This window comes from Callorhinus ursinus, unplaced genomic scaffold (genome assembly GCF_003265705.2).
Source record: "Callorhinus ursinus isolate GAN/ISIS: 27379988/994484 unplaced genomic scaffold, GSC_fseal_2.0 scaffold22, whole genome shotgun sequence".
NCBI lineage: Eukaryota > Metazoa > Chordata > Mammalia > Carnivora > Otariidae > Callorhinus > Callorhinus ursinus.
Window position 1 is genome coordinate 28,376,010 of NW_027397084.1, and position 18,479 is coordinate 28,394,488.

An 18,479-nucleotide genomic window follows, 5' to 3' on the forward strand; every position below is an offset into this window, starting at 1 on the left:
TTGTAAAAGGGCCAAGTAGTAAATATTTTAGGCTCTGTGGCCATACAATTTCAATGTCTACTCTCTGTTCAGGTATTGCGGCATGAGCGCACCCACAGGCAATGGAAATGAGTTATTGTGGCTGTAAGGCTTTCAGTAAGGCTTTATTTACAAAAATAGACAGTAGGCAGAATGAGGCCCACTAGCTGTAGTTTGCCGACCTCTGGTCTAGACTATAAGATCTTTAGGCAAAAAACTGTCTCATTATCTCCAGTGCCTAGCATAATATCTGGCATGAGATAGATAATTAAATACTTATTAAATGAGTTACTGATTTTTCATTTTTAACTCTGGAATGCTTTTGTGATTGAAACTAAAATATTATAATTTTCTAATGTACATTTAATATTTTAATTTCCAGAATCCAATTCTCAATTTTGAACTACCTATGAATTTGGCAAACTGGTTTCCTCCCCCAAGAATGAGAACAAAAAGAGAAGAAATCCGAAACATAATTCTGAAGCTTCAGGAAGATCAGAGCAAAGACAAAAAGAAGCATAAGGACACTTATTCAACAGAAACATCTTTAGGTGAAGGAACAGAACAATATGTCAATAACATCTCAGATTGATCCATTTCTGATGCTTGTCAGTATTGCCTTCAGAAACTGAGTGGCTTTCAGCTTTGGATATAGACAGTAAAGAACTGAAGTGTTCACTATTCAGAGTGATCTGGAAATGTTAATGCTTGTATAAATGTCATATAATTAATTTCCGATGGAGTATGTATTAAGTAAAAGTTTGTAAATATGTTAATGAGGCCAATTTTTCCAGCATTTATAATTATTTTTTTCACTTGTTAGGAAGCTTTTGTTATGTATTTTCTGTTAATAGTACTTAAAACTGCAACTTCTAAACACAAAATAAATAAAAAGAAAATATTTATAGGAGGAAATGATTAATTTGATATTCTTTAGTGAACTTGTATTAAATTCCTTAGTGAGTGTGACATATTTCATGGGAATATTCAAGTATCTATGATAATCTTTTGACCTTCTGCATTTGTTCTAAAATAACTTGAAACATGAAAATATGATTAAATATAAGACATTTTGGACAAGAAAGACATCTTCATATGCTTGTATAGTGGAAAAAAATAACAGCTTTTTAATTCATACACTCCCTTGTGTTCAGAGAACCCCCAAAATGTAATATTTATAATTTTACACAAATATTTAAGAAGCAGTATTAAGAGAAATTCAAAGAAAAATAACCTTGAATTATACTACTAAATAATAATTATACTTTATCATACCTTATTGTCAAGTACATTTCTGAAGACATCAAAGACTCAGGTTAAAACTATTTTGGTAAGTGCAGCTTAAATTTCAAATATCCCATGTTACCTTTCTATATTATAGCTTAAAGTATGCTACAATCTGTGTGATATAGTTAATTAATAAACGTTTTTAATCTGTGTGGACACAGGAATTTAAATAGGAATTTACTATTTTTTGTAATGGCTTTTGCTATTTTTTCATTGCTCATTTTGTTCTCGTTATTTTGATAAAGTATCAGATTTCTGTGCTTGAGTTTTTTAGTGTAAATTATTTTTACATGTAAAAGTACTGTCTTTAAATCAGTTGCATAATGCAAAAAAAAAAAATCTACCTTGAATTTCCCTTTAAAAATACTAAAATGTGATGGTTTTGATGAGAGATTTACAACTCATGTAGGGATTGTGCATATATCTGCTGAAACTATTATTTTCAAATGAAATATTATACATTTCTTTTTAATTAACTTTGAGACTTGAAATATATATTTTAAAAGTCTTTTTTTTGTTAAATAATTTTAAAATGCACATATAACAAAAGTAGTTGAGAATAAAGTAAAGGCCATTTTTATCATCAGCAATTTTTCTTTAATCTGGCCAAATCTGGCAATGTGACCAACGTTTTAGGCTATTTTCTTGAATTTAATAAGGTCCATGGGTGTGTTTGGGGTGTATGGTGGTTTTAAAAAAAAAATTATTGAGACACACTCATTAAGGGAAATATTAAAATGTAAGCTTAAGGAAGGTTACCATTAGTGGTATCAATTACAGATTTGTTACTTTGAATATTTTAACATTTTTAATTTCAGATTACATTATTTCTTTTTCAGGAATACCCTAGAGCTATTAGCTTAGATATGAAAAAGTAAAATTAAGAGTTTGGGGCCCCTGGGTGGCTCAGTCGGTTGAGCGTCTGACTCGATCTCAGCTCAGGTCTCGATCTCAGGGTCGTGAATTTGAGCCCTGCATTGGGCTCCACACTGGGCATGGAGCCTACCTTTAAAAAAAAAAAAAAAAAAAAAAAAGTTTAATTTTATTACTTACTGATTATGGACAAAAAATGAAAAATATTTTAAAAATCTGATAGTAAGCAAAATTGGCATAATTTTTTAATGTACTGAATTTTGTCAGAATTTGAAGGTACTGAAAAAACTATTCTAAAGTATTTGTTTTCATTTTAATTTCTAGTGGTTACATTTGCACTCTTTTGAAATGATAAAAAGATAACTTGTTTCTTGGGCAACTCAAGTCAATCACATTTTGACATGAAAAATATAGATTGATGTCTATCAACTTTTTAGAAGTAGGATATCCAGCTATTTAATCATATTTCTCCCAGCCCATGCAAAATTCTATTTTTAAAAGTTATGCTAATGACTTTGGTATATGTAGACTCTTTGGAGACTGCCAGGTTGAGCTCCAAATTTAGACTTGAGACTCTTTGGTGTACATGCACATTCTCTTGATAATTGTGTACCTTGGTACTTCTATATATAGTTTAAAGTGGATATCAACCTTTTAAAATGTGTTATTAGTACTTAGAAGTTGTGAAACAAATTTTACAGTTTAAAGGTTTGTTACTAGGCACTGAAACTGCATGATGAGTATCTGGTGTCTTAACTAATTAGATAGGTCTGTTGTATTTGTTTTCTTGTTGGATAGAATAACGGTTAATCGTTTTTAGAAGAGTTTTAGGTTACTTGCCATAAAATTTGTATGGGTCTTAGCTCTTGGTAGTTTAGGAGCAAAGGTGGCATTTCACTGGTCCTTTCCTTTTGATGTTGCCAAGATAGCTGAAAACTTAAAATGGTAATATTTTCAAGTTCACATAAATTTAAATGTTAAGCATAGTAACCTGTGCTTAAAATATTAATCAATTAGTAGGAGGTTTTATTTGAAAGGATAAAATAATTATCTATTTCTTAAGTCACCAAAATAATTCAGTATTTTTTTCTTTAAAAAAAACTATGATCTGTGAAGACTGTAAGGTATAATATAAAAAGAGTAAGTTTCAGTTTCCTAGAAATCAAAAATTTAACTTAAAAGTCTTAGACAATTCACTGACCAAGAATAATAAAGAATATATTTTAATATATATGATTAAAGGTTAGTGGAATAATGCTACTGGAATATAGGGGCATGTGAGTCTTGATCTCAGAGTCATGAGTTCTAGCCCTGCGTTAGGGGTCGAGATTACTAAACAAAACTGCTGGAATATAATGATAGAAGAATAACTTGGTTAGAAGTAACAGAACCTTTAAGAGATGAGGTAATGTGCTGTGTGTCTAAGAGAACGCGATAGCTCACTTTTGAGAACTAAAGGAGAGGAATGAGATTACTTTGGGGCATACTACAGACTGTCTAGCCAAGTGAATATGAATAGTTTACCAATAAGACAACCAAATTCACAGAGGCAGACCAGACTGTATTGGGACATGTAATCTACTAAAGAATGTTCTGAAATACTCCAGCAGGACTTTCTGATACATTTGTTGGTTTTCCTACTCCCAGGATGAAGAAGAAAGAGTTCTGAAAACAGTTCTTCAGAACTTTAACCACAGAGGAAGAATTGGTTGATCACATGGAACAAATGTGTACCTTGGGGAGAAGTAGTCCTACCATCTTAATTCTGATAAACCAGATCAAGGAGTAATGGTAGAGTACCCTAAACTACTATTAAGGAAATAGAGTGTAATATACTCACAGGAGGATAGGATAGCATTGACCCATGGCCTGAAACAGAAAAACATTAGAAGTTTAGAAGTCTTTACCATCTTCATTACAAGTAACAGTTAAAACTATCCTTATTACAAATGATTACAGTGAGGAACGTATTACCCAAAACAAGGATTTTTATCTAGAAATGTGGGAACTTTATATAATACACATACCTAGGGTCTCAACCCCAGTAGTGCCATATATTTTCAGATAATTCCTTGAGTAATTCTAGTATGAAGCCACTGATTTAAAAGGATCAATATATATTCCTGACAGCTTTCAAGTTGCTGGTCTCAAAGGTAATAAGGCTTGTCTGCATTTTCTGCTCTCAAATGCTTTAAGATACCATTTTAATCCCACCCACCCCATTCTCATTAAGAACTTGATTGGTGAGGGTATTAAATTCCTGTTACTAAACCTTGGGGAATTATAAAGAAAATTACTAAGTTACTCAAAGTTTAGAGACTGGCAGATAACCTCGTTTTTCAAAAGGAAGTAAGTAGAATCTGCAAATTATAAAACACAACTCTTGATAAGATTCTAAAAATTTATTAAATGGCTGGCTTGTGAACTGTTAATGGTCACCAGAAGTTATGGGACAAGTCAAGGTTCTATATTTTTAATAGGATTCTGGACTAGTTGGTTAATGCAGCCAGACTGGCAATTCTCAAAATTGTGTTTGATAACTATGGTTCTGAGGCATATTTCTAACTTCTGTCATCAAATAAGTTTGGAAAGCATTTAAACCAAGTTGAACTTATTTCTTGGAGCTTTTAATTTGCTAATTTGCAGAATGATTAAACAAAAGGAAAATACAGAACACAGCATGCTAGATACAGAATTTGGCTATATCCTTCTCTCTCTCTCCTGGACTGGTTTTCCAATCTTATTTATAAATACTACCCATCAAGAGACACAATTTGGGGTTTTTGTGAACTGAACTTTAAGACAAAGTGCTTTTGAAACTTATCTGAGGTTTTTTATATTTTACTGATAGTTGGCTGTATGATTTGGAAATTTGAAAATAGATGACTAGTATCTTGGGGAAATGAAGTTTCATGAGAAGAATTTTTCTATCATTGTAATGAAAAAAATACAAATCTAATTCTTGTATACACATGGATTTTTCTAGGAAAAAAGATTTGATGATACTAATTTTTGTAAGATCATCAAGTCCCCTAAATTCCTATACAGGTAGAAATTGTGTAAAAATATGAAAGTGAAAGGGTGCCTGGCTGGCTCAGTTGGAAGAGCATGCGACTCTTAATCTCGGGGTCGTGAGTTTGAGTCCCATATTGGGTGTAGAGATTACTTAAATAAACTTAAAAAAAACAAGAAATTGAATTGAAAGATTATCTGGAGGTTTTTCCTTGTTTATATCTGAACTATTTAACTCTGCTGGCTTATACCTCCCCTGACTTCCATTCCATCATTTACTTTAGAATTAAACTGTAGGGACACCTAGGTGGCTCAGTCAATTGGGGCGTCTGCCTTTGGCTCAGGTCATGATCCTAGAGTCCTGGGAACGGGTCCCCGCATCTGGCTGCTCAGCGGGGAGTCTGCCCCCTTCCACTCTGTCGCTCCCCATGCTTGTGCTCTCTTGTCTCTCTCTGACAAATAAATAAAATCTTTAAAAAAAAATAGAATTAAACTGTAGCAGACAAACTTTGTACCTAGAAGCATTGTTTTTCTTAAGAAATCTGTGCAAAAAAAGTATTCTTTGTTAATATACTTTTAGTATTTTTAATCCCTCAAATAACTGGAAACAAGTTGTTTAACTGTTAGAAAACTTACTACATTTATCCTAATTAGTTGTAAACATATTGATAATAGAGGTTTCTATCCAAAACAGATTAGAAAAGAAATTGATCCTTGCATGTTGAAGAAATGTTTTAAGTACCTAGTTTGTACTAGGTGTTGGGGATTTAAAACAGGAAGCCAAACAGATACTATTTTAATCCTCATGGAGCTTCCTTCCAGTGTAATGGAGACATTTGTTAATCAGTCTCACAAATTAATTTCAAATAAGTGCCATGCAGGAAAAGCAAAAGCATATTAGGACAATATAGCCTAATCTGGGGAGGTTAGGGAAGTCTTCCTAGAGATGTCACATTTGAATTATTGGTAGACAAACTGAACAAAGTCTGAGAGGGCAAGTGGAGACTAGTACTTGTAGGCTGTGGAAAGATCCTGAGGGAGAGAGATGTATGACTTGTCCTAAATGATAATGGCCTCATTTATTAAGCACCTACTATATATGCCACACACAGTTCTCAGCCCTTAGATGTATGAACTCATTCTTCACAAAGACCATATGAGGTATGTACTGTTATTACTACCAGCTTACAGAGGGACAAACTGAGGTCCAAAGAAATAGTTTCCCCAGCAAGGCTGGGCTTTAGACATACCATCTTACCCTAGAAGCTGGGTTAGCCTAGCTAAATAAAAGAAGGTGAAAATAAATAAGATGTCCATATAATGAAATGTGGCTGGGGCGCCTGGGTGGCTCAGTCAGCTAAGCGTCTGCCTCTGGCTCAGGTCATGATCCCAGGGTCCTGAGATCAAGCCTGGCATCAGGCTCCCTACTCTATGCACAGGCTGCTTCTCCCTCTCCACCGCTTGTGCACTCTCATGCTCAATCTCTCTCTTTCAAAAAATATTTTTAAAAAGTAGCAAAATCTTTATTTTGGAAGTTGTTGCATGGGAGATCATAGAACTGTTACTTTTTTAGTATGTTTAAACATTTTCATAATTTTAAAAATAAAATTAAAGAAGGGCCTGTATAACTGGGGGTAAGAGTAAGGTGGAAAGGTAGGCTGGGACCTGATCATGCAGTGCCTTGAAGACGTTTTCAAGATTTTGGTTACTATTCTAAAAAGTCACTGAGCATTTTAAGCAAAGGAATAACATCAACTATAAATGTTGACAAGACACATGAAAAGGTGCTCAACATCACTCGGCATCAGGGAAATACAAATCAAAACCTCAATGAGATACCACCTCACACCAGTCAGAATGGCTAAAATTAACAAGTCAGGAAACGACAGATGTTGGCGAAGATGCGGAGAAATGGGAATCCTCCTACACTGTTGGTGGGAATGCAAGCTGGTGCAGCCACTCTGGAAAACAGTATGGAAGTTCCTCAAAAAGTTGAAAATAAAGCTACCCTATGACCCAGGAATTGCACTACTGGGTATTTCCCCAAAGATAACAAAACAGTGATCCAAAGGGGCACATGCACCCCAATGTTTATAGCAGCAATGTCCACAATAGCCAAACTATGGAAAGAGACTAGATGTCCATCAACAGATGAATAGATAAAGAAGATGTGGTATACATATATAAATATATATATATATATATATATACACATACATATATAATGGAATATTATGCAGCCATGAAAAAAAGAAATCTTGCTGTTTGCAATGACATGGATGGAACTAGAGAATATTATGCTAAGTGAAGTAAGTCAATCAGAGAAAGACAAGTATATGATCTCACTGATATGAGGTATTTGAGAAACAAGAAACAGGATCATAGGGGAAGGGAGGGAAAAATGAAACAAGACAAAACCGGAGAGGGAGACAAACCATAAGAGACTCTTAATCTCAGGAAACAAACTGAGGGTTGCTGGAGTGGAGGTGGGTGGGAGGGATGGGGTGGTTGAGTGAAGGACATTGGGGAGGGTATGTACTATTGTGAGTGCTGTGAATTGTGTAAGACTGATGAATCACAGACCTGTACCCCTGAAACAAATAATACATTATATGTTAGTGAAAAAAAAAAACCTCTAAATGTTGACAGGATCCCAATGGCAAGAATGAAAGTCAGAGGGGGACAGGAATAATCACAAGCCTGTATTATAGTAATTAATTGTGAATTACTATAGCTAGGGTATAGGATAAAATTATGCCTATGATCATAGGAATGCTAAAATGACATAATTTGGATATTTCATTTGAAATGTTCCTTTTAGAAACAGGCAACAAGGGGTGCCTGGCTGTCTCAGTCACTGGAGCATACAACTCTTGATCTCAGGGTTGTGAGTTTGAGCCCCAGGTCGGGTGTAGAGTTTATTTAAAACAAAACAAAACAAAAACAAACATGCATGGGACGCCTGGGTAGCTCATTCGGTTAAGCGTCTACCTTCATCTCAGGTCGGTCCTGGGATCGAGTCCCTAATCAGACTCTCTGCTCAGTGGAGAGTGCCTGCAGCTCCCCCTGCTTGTGCTCGCTCGCGCTCTCTCTCTCTCTCTCTCTGACAAATAAAATCTTAAAAAAAAAAATGCAGTAAGAACAGGAAAGAATATGTTCCTTTCTTCTAGTCAAAACTTGGTGGTTTTCTTTATGAACAAATGATTATCAAAAATACTTAAATATAGAGGTGCCGGTTTGGCTCAGTTGGTTGAGTGTGTGACTCTTGATCTCCGGGTCTTGAGTTTAAGTGCCACATTAGACATAGAGCTTACACGAAAAAAAAATGAAAAAGAACAATTTAGTAATGTTAAAGTGCAGATTTGGAAAAATACTTAAATGTCAATGCAATATACAACTGAAAAATTGACAGAAAATTGATTTAAAAAAAATATTGGGGTGCCTGGTTGGCTCAGTCAGTTAAGTATCTGCCTTCAGCTCAGGTCATTATCCCAGGGTCCTGGGATTGAGCCCCACATCAGGCTTTCTGCTCGGCGGGAGGCCTGCTTCTCCCTCTCCCTCTGCCTGCTGCTCTCCCTGCTGGTGGTCCTTTGAGTGCTCTCTCACTCAGGCTCTATCTCTCAAATAAATTAAAAATTAAAAATTAAAACAAAACAAAACAAAAAATTATAAAGCATGTGAAACTACCAAAGAAAAAGACATTAAAAATTTTTAAATGCCCAAGTGTTATTCTTTTTTTTTAAGATTTTGTCAGAGAGACAGAGCACAAGCAGGGGGAGGCGCAGAGGGAGAAGCAGGCTCCCCATGGAGCAAGGAGCCCAATGCAAGACTCGATCCCAGAACCCTGGGATCATGACCTGAGCCAAAGGCAGACGCTTAACCAACTGAGCCACCCAGTTGTCCCCAAAGTGTTATATTTTTAAAATACAAACAATAAAAAGAATAAAATTAGCATAAAATATCAATATTCCATTGTCTTAACAGGTAAACTACTTTATCGAAGTAAAATTAAAACAGTTTTATCAGATCAATTGTTGCGTGACATTTCCAAACACACTTCTTAGAGAAACTGTCCAAAGCACCTGTAACATAGCTGTGTTTTTATCACTTGCTCTCTTCATTCTGTCTCCTTCTGTCTTAGCTAATTCGGGTTTAAGGTGGCCACCTAATCTCAAGGAAAGTTAGTTTGTAGTGGTATGACCTACCAGATGAAAAACAAAACAAAGCCAATCATATCTGATCATTGGGAAATTATATTCAAAGTAAAAAGCATTTGCAAAATGGAATTAGCAAAGAGGACAGTGTGTTAAAATGATCATTTATCTTAGTTATACTAAGATGGTATTTTTTTAAAAACATTTTATCCTCTGAATTAAAGCTACATTTTATCAAGTAAGGGGCAAATTTGCATCAGAATTACCTGATGCACCTCCCCTCCAGTAAACTTCAGTTTGTTTCCCAGAGTCAAGAGTTTCTCATGGTTTGTCTCCCTCTCTGATTTCTTCCCTTCAGTTTTCCCTCTCTTCCCTTATGATCCTCTGCACTATTTCTTATATTTCACATATGAGTGAAACCATATGATAATTGTCTTTCTCTGATTGACTTATTTCACTTAGCATAATACCCTCCAGTTCCACCCACGTTGATATAGATGGTAGGTATTCATCCTTTCTGATGGCTGAGTAATATTCCATTGTATGTATATATATCACATTTTCTTTATCCATTCATTTGTTGAAGGACATCTCGGCTCCTTCCTCAGTTTGGCTATTGTGGACGTTGCTGCTATGAACATTGGGGTGGAGGTGCCCCTTTGTTTCATTACCTCTGTATCTTTGGGGTGAATACCCAGTAGTGCAATTGTTGGGTTGTAGGGTAGCTCTATTTCATTATTACTTTGGTTTGCATTTCCCTGATCTGAAGTTTAAGTTTGAGCTTTTTTTTTGAATGGCTGCACCTGTCATTTGCCCATTTTTCCATGAGAGTAGTAGTAATCTTTTTCTTTTTCTCTATTAATACTTAAGCCTTCCACATATTATATTGTTGTCTATTTATATGTGTATCTTTTCATAATCTATTATTTGCCTATAGACTTGGTAGTGTATTTTTCATACCAAAATTTTTATTTTTATGCATTTTCTGAGTTTTTAGTCTTGGATAACAAGCTCCTTCTTGACTCATGACAATACATATAGTCACATGTTTCTCACAAGATTTTTTTTTAATTTAAGTAATAAAATGAATTTATTTCTGTATGATACAAAAGATGCATGTGTTATATTTTTTAATTTTTTTAAAATTTATCTGTCAGATTGAGAGAGAGAAAGCATAAGCAGGGGGAGCAGCAGAGAGAGGGAGAAGCAGACTCCCTGCTCAGCAGGGAGCTGATGCAGGACTTGATCCCAGGACCCCGAGATCATGACCTGAGCCGAAGGCAGACGCCCAACCAACTGAGCAACCCAGGTGCCCCCATGTGTTATATTCTTGAGAATTTTATTTTCCTCAAGATAGTTATTTGTGCCAGCATCATGTATTAAAAATCCTTTTTGATAGTAGAATAAATTTCTATCTTATATGTTAAATCATATTACTAAATATTTATTTCTGAAATTTCAATTTTTTAATTGGTCCACTCATTACTTCATTATACCTAATAACTGTAAGACTTAGTGAAAGCTGTAGCCAAAGGAAGTTTATAAACTTAAACACCTTCATTATTAAATCCAAAAATGAAAAATAAAGGAAATAATAGCTCACATTTAAAAATTAGGAACAGGGGCACCTGGCTGGCTTAGTCAAAAGAGCATGCGACTCTTGATCTCAGGGTTGTGAGTTCGAGCCCCATGTTGGGTATAGAGATTACTTAAAAATAAAATCTTTAAAAAAAATTAGGAACAGAACAATAAAATACTTCTTCCCCAAACAATTTAGAAGAGGAAATTAAGAAAGATAAAACTTAATGAACTAGAACTTCCTCCATACTACCATATCCTGTCACAAAAACACTCACAAATGTTTTTTTAAAAGATAAACTCTTGGGAGCCTGGGTGGCTCAGTTGGTTAAGCAACTGCTTTCGGCCCAGGTCATGATCCTGGAGTCCCGGGATCGAGTCCCACATCGGGCTCCCTGCTCGGCGGGGAGTCTGCTTCTCCCTCTGACCCTCTTCCCTCTCGTGCTCTCTATCTCTCATTCTCTCTCTCTCAAATAAATAAATAAAATCTTTAAAAAAAAAAAGATAAACTCTTGAGCCCGATCAAGGAATAAATAATGAGATATATAATATAATAAAGTAAATAAAATAAGGAGAATAAAATAAATAAGAAATAAAATGGAGAATAAATAATAAAAATTTATTATCTCCTTTAAATAATAAGAGTTATATATTATGTTTTTATACATAAATCTCTTTAAATGTATGAATTCATTTTTCACAATGACTGTATGAGGTATGTACTGTCATTACTCCCAATTTACAGAGGAACAAATAAAGGAGAAAGGAGACATATCCAGATACAGAAAAGCTTTAAAAAGAGACATATTGGCAGGGGAGGGGGGATTGCCTGGGTGGCTCAGTTAGTTGAGCATCTGATTCTTGATCTCAGCTCAAGTCTTAATCTCAGGGTTGTGTGTTCAAGCCCCACATTGGGCTCCATGCTGGGTGCGGAGCCTACTTTAAAAAAGAGAGAGAGAGAGAGAGAGACATTAGGGGCCCCTGGCTGGCTCAGTCAATAGAACACGCAACTCTTGATCTCGGGGTTGTGAGTTCAGGCCCAACATTTGGGTGTAGAAATTAGTTAAAAATAAGCTCTTTAAAAAAAGAAAAGAAAAGAAAGCTACACAAGGCAGTTTGTGTCTCTTTTTGCTCACCATTATATCCCCAGCTCTTAGCAGGATGTGGTACTGAGTAAGTAATTAATGGAATAAATTATGTAGAAGGCAAACTTATAAGGGTTCTACATAGTCTGTTCAATGCTCCTTTCTTCCTTTTTGATCTTATTCTGGCTTACTTTAAATAAATAGAGACATATAACATGACCAGAAATTTGAAAGCTTGGGGGAAATAAGTGGATTCTTAGAAAGTTAAAAATATCAGAACTGATTCAAGAAGTAGACAACTTGAGGCCCCTGGGTGGTTCAGTCAGTTAAGCGTTGGACTCTTAATTTTGGCTAAGATCATGATCTCAGGGTCATGAGATTGAGCCCTGCGATGGGCTCTGTGACTGTTTAAGATTCTCTCCCTCCCTCTCCCCCTGCCCCTACACTCCCCCCCCCACACTGTGCTCTCCCCCTCTAAAAAAAAAAAAAAAAAAAAGTAGACAACTTGATTACACTATGTACATTGAGAAGACAAGGGGTTACTGAGCTACCCCTGAATATGAACAAAGACCCTATCAATTCTTGTATTTGAACTTTTAAACATTTAAATCTGAAATTATTTTAAAAATTCCAGCCCATAGAAATGGGTGAAAAACTCCCAATTCATTTATGAGACCAGCATACCTTTAACAAAAAACTCTAGTAAAGATGGTGTCAGAAAGGAAAACTAAGGAATTATGTAATTTATGATTAAAGATTGACAAAATCTACTGCGCACGCGTGGCTTGTGAGTGGACGATCCCGGGCGCCAAGGTTATAGACAATTTGTGAAATGAGTGACTCTGATGATGAGCATATCCCCCCGCTGTCTTCCCACACCTTAACAGCCCTCCAGGAATTTTATGCTGAGCAGAAGCAACAAAGTGACCCAGGCAGGGATAATAAATATAACATTGGAATAATAGAAGAGAACTGGCAGCTGAGCCAGTTTTGGTAGTCAGGACACCGCTTTGGGACTTGCGAAGGAAGCGATTGCAGCTGCTGGAGAAGGTGGCAGAATAGCCTGTGTGAGCGCCGCCAGTGTTTACCAGAAACTGAGAGCCCTACACAGAGAAGACTTTTCTGTATACATCTTTGAATATGACAAAAGATTTGCTATATACGGAGAGGAGTTTATCTTCTATGATTACAATAATCCATTGGATTTACCTGAAAAAATTGCACGTAGTTTTGACATCGTAATAGCAGATCCCCCCTACCTTTCCAAGGAGTGTCTCAGAAAAACATCAGAAACCATCAAGTATCTGACTCAGGGCAAGATTCTGCTGTGCACAGGTGCTGTCATGGAAGAAGACGCAGCAAAAATTCTTGGCATGAAGATGTGCAAGTTTATTCCAAAACACACCCGGACCCTGGGAAATGAGTTTCGCTGTTATGTGAATAATGATTCTGGGCTAGACCATGGAATCTAAATGCAGATAGTAATATAATATGTAAAGGATCCTGTGTGACATTTCTCTATTATTTCCTTGGTAGATTGAAAAGTTATAACCTCCTCCCCTCCCCTGCAAAGTGGGGCTCTCCCTGGCCTAATTTTCAAAATAAAGAATATAACATCTCATTATGACTTCCTGACTGCAGGCATCTCTAGAACTCGGGATGCTTTTGCCAACTTGAATCCATGGAATTATAGTGGGAAGAAGTCTTAGAACCTATCTAAAATCTGCTCTCCTCATCTAAGAACAGGTAAAAAACCGAAGTACAAACAGCTTAGTGGCTTGGCCAAGACCTGATTTAGGACCTAGGCCTCTGCCTCACGTCGTCTGTCCCCTTAACACGGGCCCGTTCGGACTCTACCCAGTGGACCGCTGATTGTTCACAGCAGCTTTCCTGGGGTGTCATAGGACTTGTGAAGGGGCCCGTCATCTGCTCCAGCCCCTCAAGGAGACACGACTTGCCTCCATGAAAGAAGTTGAGAATCCTTGGAACTAGTATCTGAAAGCCTCCTGGATGTTTCCTCCTCGCCCCGGTTCTTGGAGGGACGACAGGAACGTAGCCCAGGTGCCTTCTGTGCGCGTACTGCCCTTGCACCCTCGGCTAAAGCCACAGCAATGCTCCAGGCCCTGGAGAAACTGAAACTGCCATCTGAAACCAAACACTATAGCGAAAAGGACGTGAGAAGCATGCTAGACTGTTCTATTTCAAAAATTATTCATCATTCATCCACACCACCGCACATTACTGATACCTGCAACTTGGATGGCTTTCAAGGGCCTTGTGCTGAGTGAAAAAAGCCAGTCCCCAAAGCTTACATACTGTGTTTCTATTGATGTAACATTCCTGAATGGAGAGCGGATTGGTGGTTGGCAGAGGTTAAGGGGGTGGGGGGCGGGGATCAGAAAAGGGAGATCTTAGGGGAAGCAGAGCTCTTATGCATCTTGATTGTGCAGTGGTTACACACAACTCCACAGGTGGCATTACATAGAACCTGCACACGCACGCAACACTGGTGAACTCCAAGTGAGGTCTGTGGGTGGTGCGCAGCGGCCAGTTCCTGGGGGTGATTCTGTGCTTGGTCAAGATGTTCTCATTGCGGGCAACTGGGTAAAAGATATACAAGACCTCTCTGTAGTGTTTTTGCAATTTCCTGTGAATCTAGAATCATTTCAAAATAAAAACTTAAAAAAAGGGGGTTGAAGAATAACACTTCCCCACCTCAGGTGACTTGCTTTGCTAACAAAACATGAAAGGAAGTACCGAGCAGAGCTTTATTTTCTCTCTGACATGGCTACGGGCAGTTTTCCACACACAAGCAGGTGCTTGAGCGGAGCGGTGGGCCTGCAGTGGATGTGGAGGGTGAGCAGGAAATACACGTCTGCTTTTGAAAATCAGAGACTGTGGGATGGTTACTGCAGCGAAAACCCAGTCCGTCCTGGAGAGCCTGGTGCCGTGGCACCAGCGCTCAGGAAATGAGGAATTGGGGCGGGGGGCTTGCTCCCATCTGTTCTTTCTTAGCCTTGGACGGTCCTACTTTGGGATAATTTTTAATTTACTTTAAAAATCACTTGGTATTTTTATGAGACATTTATATTTTTATCAGTATATCAGCACCTGGCACATGTGAAGTATTCAATAAATGTTTGTTCTTTAAAAAATAAAAAAATAAAGATTGACAAAATCTAAATAAAACATTGGCAATTAGAATCCAGTAATAAGGAAACAAGTGATAACCAAGTTTAGGGATGTTCAATATGAGAAAATATGTCAATTGTTATCTCAAAGATTAAAGGAAGAAATTTATATGATCATATAAAAATTTAATTATTCATAATTAAATTGTTCTCTAATCTTTGAGATTAGAGACATATGTTATAATATAGACTATAATATCTTAGTAACAAAATATATTAAATGGTGAAACACAACCAGGTAATTTAATATCAAGAACTATGGGCGCCTGAGTGGCTCAGTCGGTTAAGCATCTGCCTTTGGCTCCGGTCATGATCCCAGTGTCCTGGGAACGAGTTCCACATCAGGTGGGCTCCTTGCTCAGTGGGAAGGCTGCTTCTCCCTCTACCCCTCCCCCCCGCTCACGATCTCTTCCTCTAAAATATATAAATAAAATCTTAAAAAAAAAAGGAACTAGACAGGCTCTCATGCTACTCAACATTGTTTTTTTCACTTACAGCAAATGTCCTAAGATAAGAGAATGAAATAACTGCTATAAAAACCTTGGAAAATAAGAGATGACTGTTTTATATTGAGTAGGGGACTATGTAACTAGAAAACTTAGGAAACTTTTTTTAAAAATTTGGTACATTGCTTTGATAAATAAATACACGATGAGACTCTAGAAAAGAAATTGGGGGAAAATTATTCACAGTAATGGCCGAGACCTATAAAATACTTAGAGATAAATTTTACAAAAAAGCATATGCCTTGAATGAGAAAACTATACAATTTGATTGATGGTCATAAATAAGACCTGCAGGAATGGATAATGAAGAACCATGTTTTTATTTTATTTTATTTTATTTAAGGATTTTATTTATTTATTTGACAGAGAGAGACACAGCGAGAGAGGGAACACAAGCAGGGGGAGTGGGAAAGGGAGAAGCAGGCTTCCCACTGAGCAGGGAGCCCTATGCGGGGCTCGATCCCAGGACCCTGGGATCATGACCTGAGCTGAAGGCAGACGCTTAACGACTGAGCAACCCAGGTGCCCCAGAACCATGTTTTTAGATGCAATGGTATTATACTGTAAGAACATCAGTTCCGTTCTAATTTTATATAACTATAATTCAGTTTTATATAATACCAGTAGTGTTATTGTTTTATATGTAAAATCTCAAAGCTTATATAAAAGGAAAAATGCCTGAGAGGAGCCAGGAAAAGAAATATCAGAATGTATGACAAAGCCGCTGTAAACAAATCAATTTGGAATCTGGAGAGGAAAACAGAATAAAATGAGGTGTGTTCAAACAGACTGAAGCAGAGCAAGACACAAGAGACCACATGAAAAAGACACCAACAACACACAGAGGGTGAAAATAACAGCAAATGCTGAAGTGAGCCAGTAACCCAAGGGTTTATTGTGACCATGTCTCTACCTGTTGTTCATTTAGGTTGTTGGCTTTAGAATAAATTGTTGCTTGTCATCAACAGTATTTGAAGTACTAATTAGCATATTATAACAGTCCTTCAGTTGTCTTCATATTAAATCATTAGAGACTTGGCTACAAATAGGATAACCACAGAACTCCTGAGGAGAAATTATTCTCTAGACACAACATCCGTCATGATTTCCTCAAGTTGTCAAGTAACCTAAAAAACCCAGGGCAAGACTAGGTTCATTTTTGGAGATTCCATCCTTCCTGGAATAAGCAATGGCTGTTTAGACTTTTTGACAATGACTTCACTGATAAGTATACTTTAGATTTTGGATTTTGCCCCTCCATAAAACAGTTCCTATACAGCACCCTTCCCCCCTTTTCCTCCTCTGTCCCTTCCCTGCCACCCACATGCCTTTCTCTTCTCTCTCCCTCTCTCCCTTCCTCTTTTCCTCCTTCCCGCACACACACAACTGAAATGTTTCAGGAAACAGGTTTTTTGGGTTGTTGTTGTTGTTGTTGTTTTTAAGCTCTACACCCAACATGGGGCTTAAACTCAAGATAAAGAGTTGCGTGCTTTACTGACTGAGCCAGCCTGATGCCCCAAGAAACAATTATTATATTTTCTTTTTTTGTTGTTAAAGATTTTATTTATTTATTTGAGAGAGAGAGAATGAGATAGAGAGCACGAGAGGGAAGAGGGTCAGAGGGAGAAGCAGACTCCCCGCTGAGCAGGGAGCCCGATGCGGGACTCAATGCCAGGACTCCAGGATCATGACCTGAGCCGAAGGCAGTCGCTTAACCGACTGAGCCACCCAGGCGCCCCAATTATTATATTTTCTAAAGAGAGGTATTCTGATAATTTGTTTTAGCTTTTTAAAAGATGTTTATATACACTTTATAAATTATGAAAACTATTTTGGGGGGCACCTGGCTTGCTCAATGAGAAGAGCATGGGACTTTTGATCTCAGGATTGTGAGTTCAAGTCCCATGTTGGGTGCAGAGATTACTTAAATAAATAAATAAACTTCTTAAAAAAACTTTTTTTAATTCCTAATTTTTTGGTTTAAAAATGTTATTAGAATACTAAATTTTGGGGGGTATATATTGAAGCAGATTGTTTTCTAATTCTGTTTATTGTAATTATTATTGGCATGATCAAATTGGCAATAACTAATACACTTATCTACATTTGTTTTATTTTTTAATTTTATTTATTTTTAGATTTTGTTTGAGAGAGAGAGAGAGAGAGAGCATGAGCAGGGGGAAGGGACAGAGGGAGAGGGAGAAGCAGGCTCCCCGCTGAGCAGGGAGCCCCATGTGGGGCTCAATTCGAGGACTGGGATTATGACCCAAACCAAAGGCAGACACCTAACCGACTGAGCCACCAGGCACCCCCTCTACATTTGTTTTAAAATGTCCAAAAGCAAAATTACAATTTCTGAGTGTATACAAAAATGATCTTAGATATTTTTATCAATTTGCTTGAATTAACTTAGCCTGGTTATCTTCACATTATTAATAAATATACAAATAAAATACTTAATCTCAGGGGTACATATTATTTCTTTGAAAAGACACGTTTTCTCACAGCAATTTTTTAAAGTAAACTTTACCCCTAACATGGGGCTTGTACTCATGACCCCTGAGATGAAGAATCGCATGCTCTACCAACTGAGCCAGCCAGGTGTTTCATCTCACACTAATTTTTATTTATTTTTTATTTTTATTTTTTAAAAGATTTTATTTATTTATTTGACAGAGAGAGACACAGCGAGAGAGGGAACACAAGCAGGGGGAGTGGGAGAGGGAGAAGCAGGCTTCCCGCCAACCAGGGAGCCCGATGCGGGGCTCGATCCCA

The 18,479-nt window shown here is 37.0% G+C and overlaps 1 protein-coding gene and 1 pseudogene across 6 annotated transcripts in view; both read left to right on the forward strand.

The window, feature by feature from the left end:
* The window catches only part of SENP6 (SUMO specific peptidase 6), a 110,208-nt gene extending 108,395 nt beyond the window's left edge, over positions 1-1,813 (forward strand). For all 6 annotated transcript variants that reach the window (XM_025890432.2, XM_025890435.2, XM_025890433.2 and 3 more), the window contains one exon: positions 401-1,813. In XM_025890432.2, coding sequence (XP_025746217.1) covers positions 401-610 — 210 coding nt within the window. In that variant the 3' untranslated portion in view covers positions 611-1,813. The remainder of the gene's footprint in view (positions 1-400) is intronic.
* A 10,991-nt stretch (positions 1,814-12,804) lies between these two features.
* LOC112838018 (EEF1A lysine methyltransferase 1 pseudogene) lies at positions 12,805-13,588 on the forward strand (annotated as a pseudogene).
* The last annotated feature ends 4,891 nt before the right edge of the window (positions 13,589-18,479 follow it).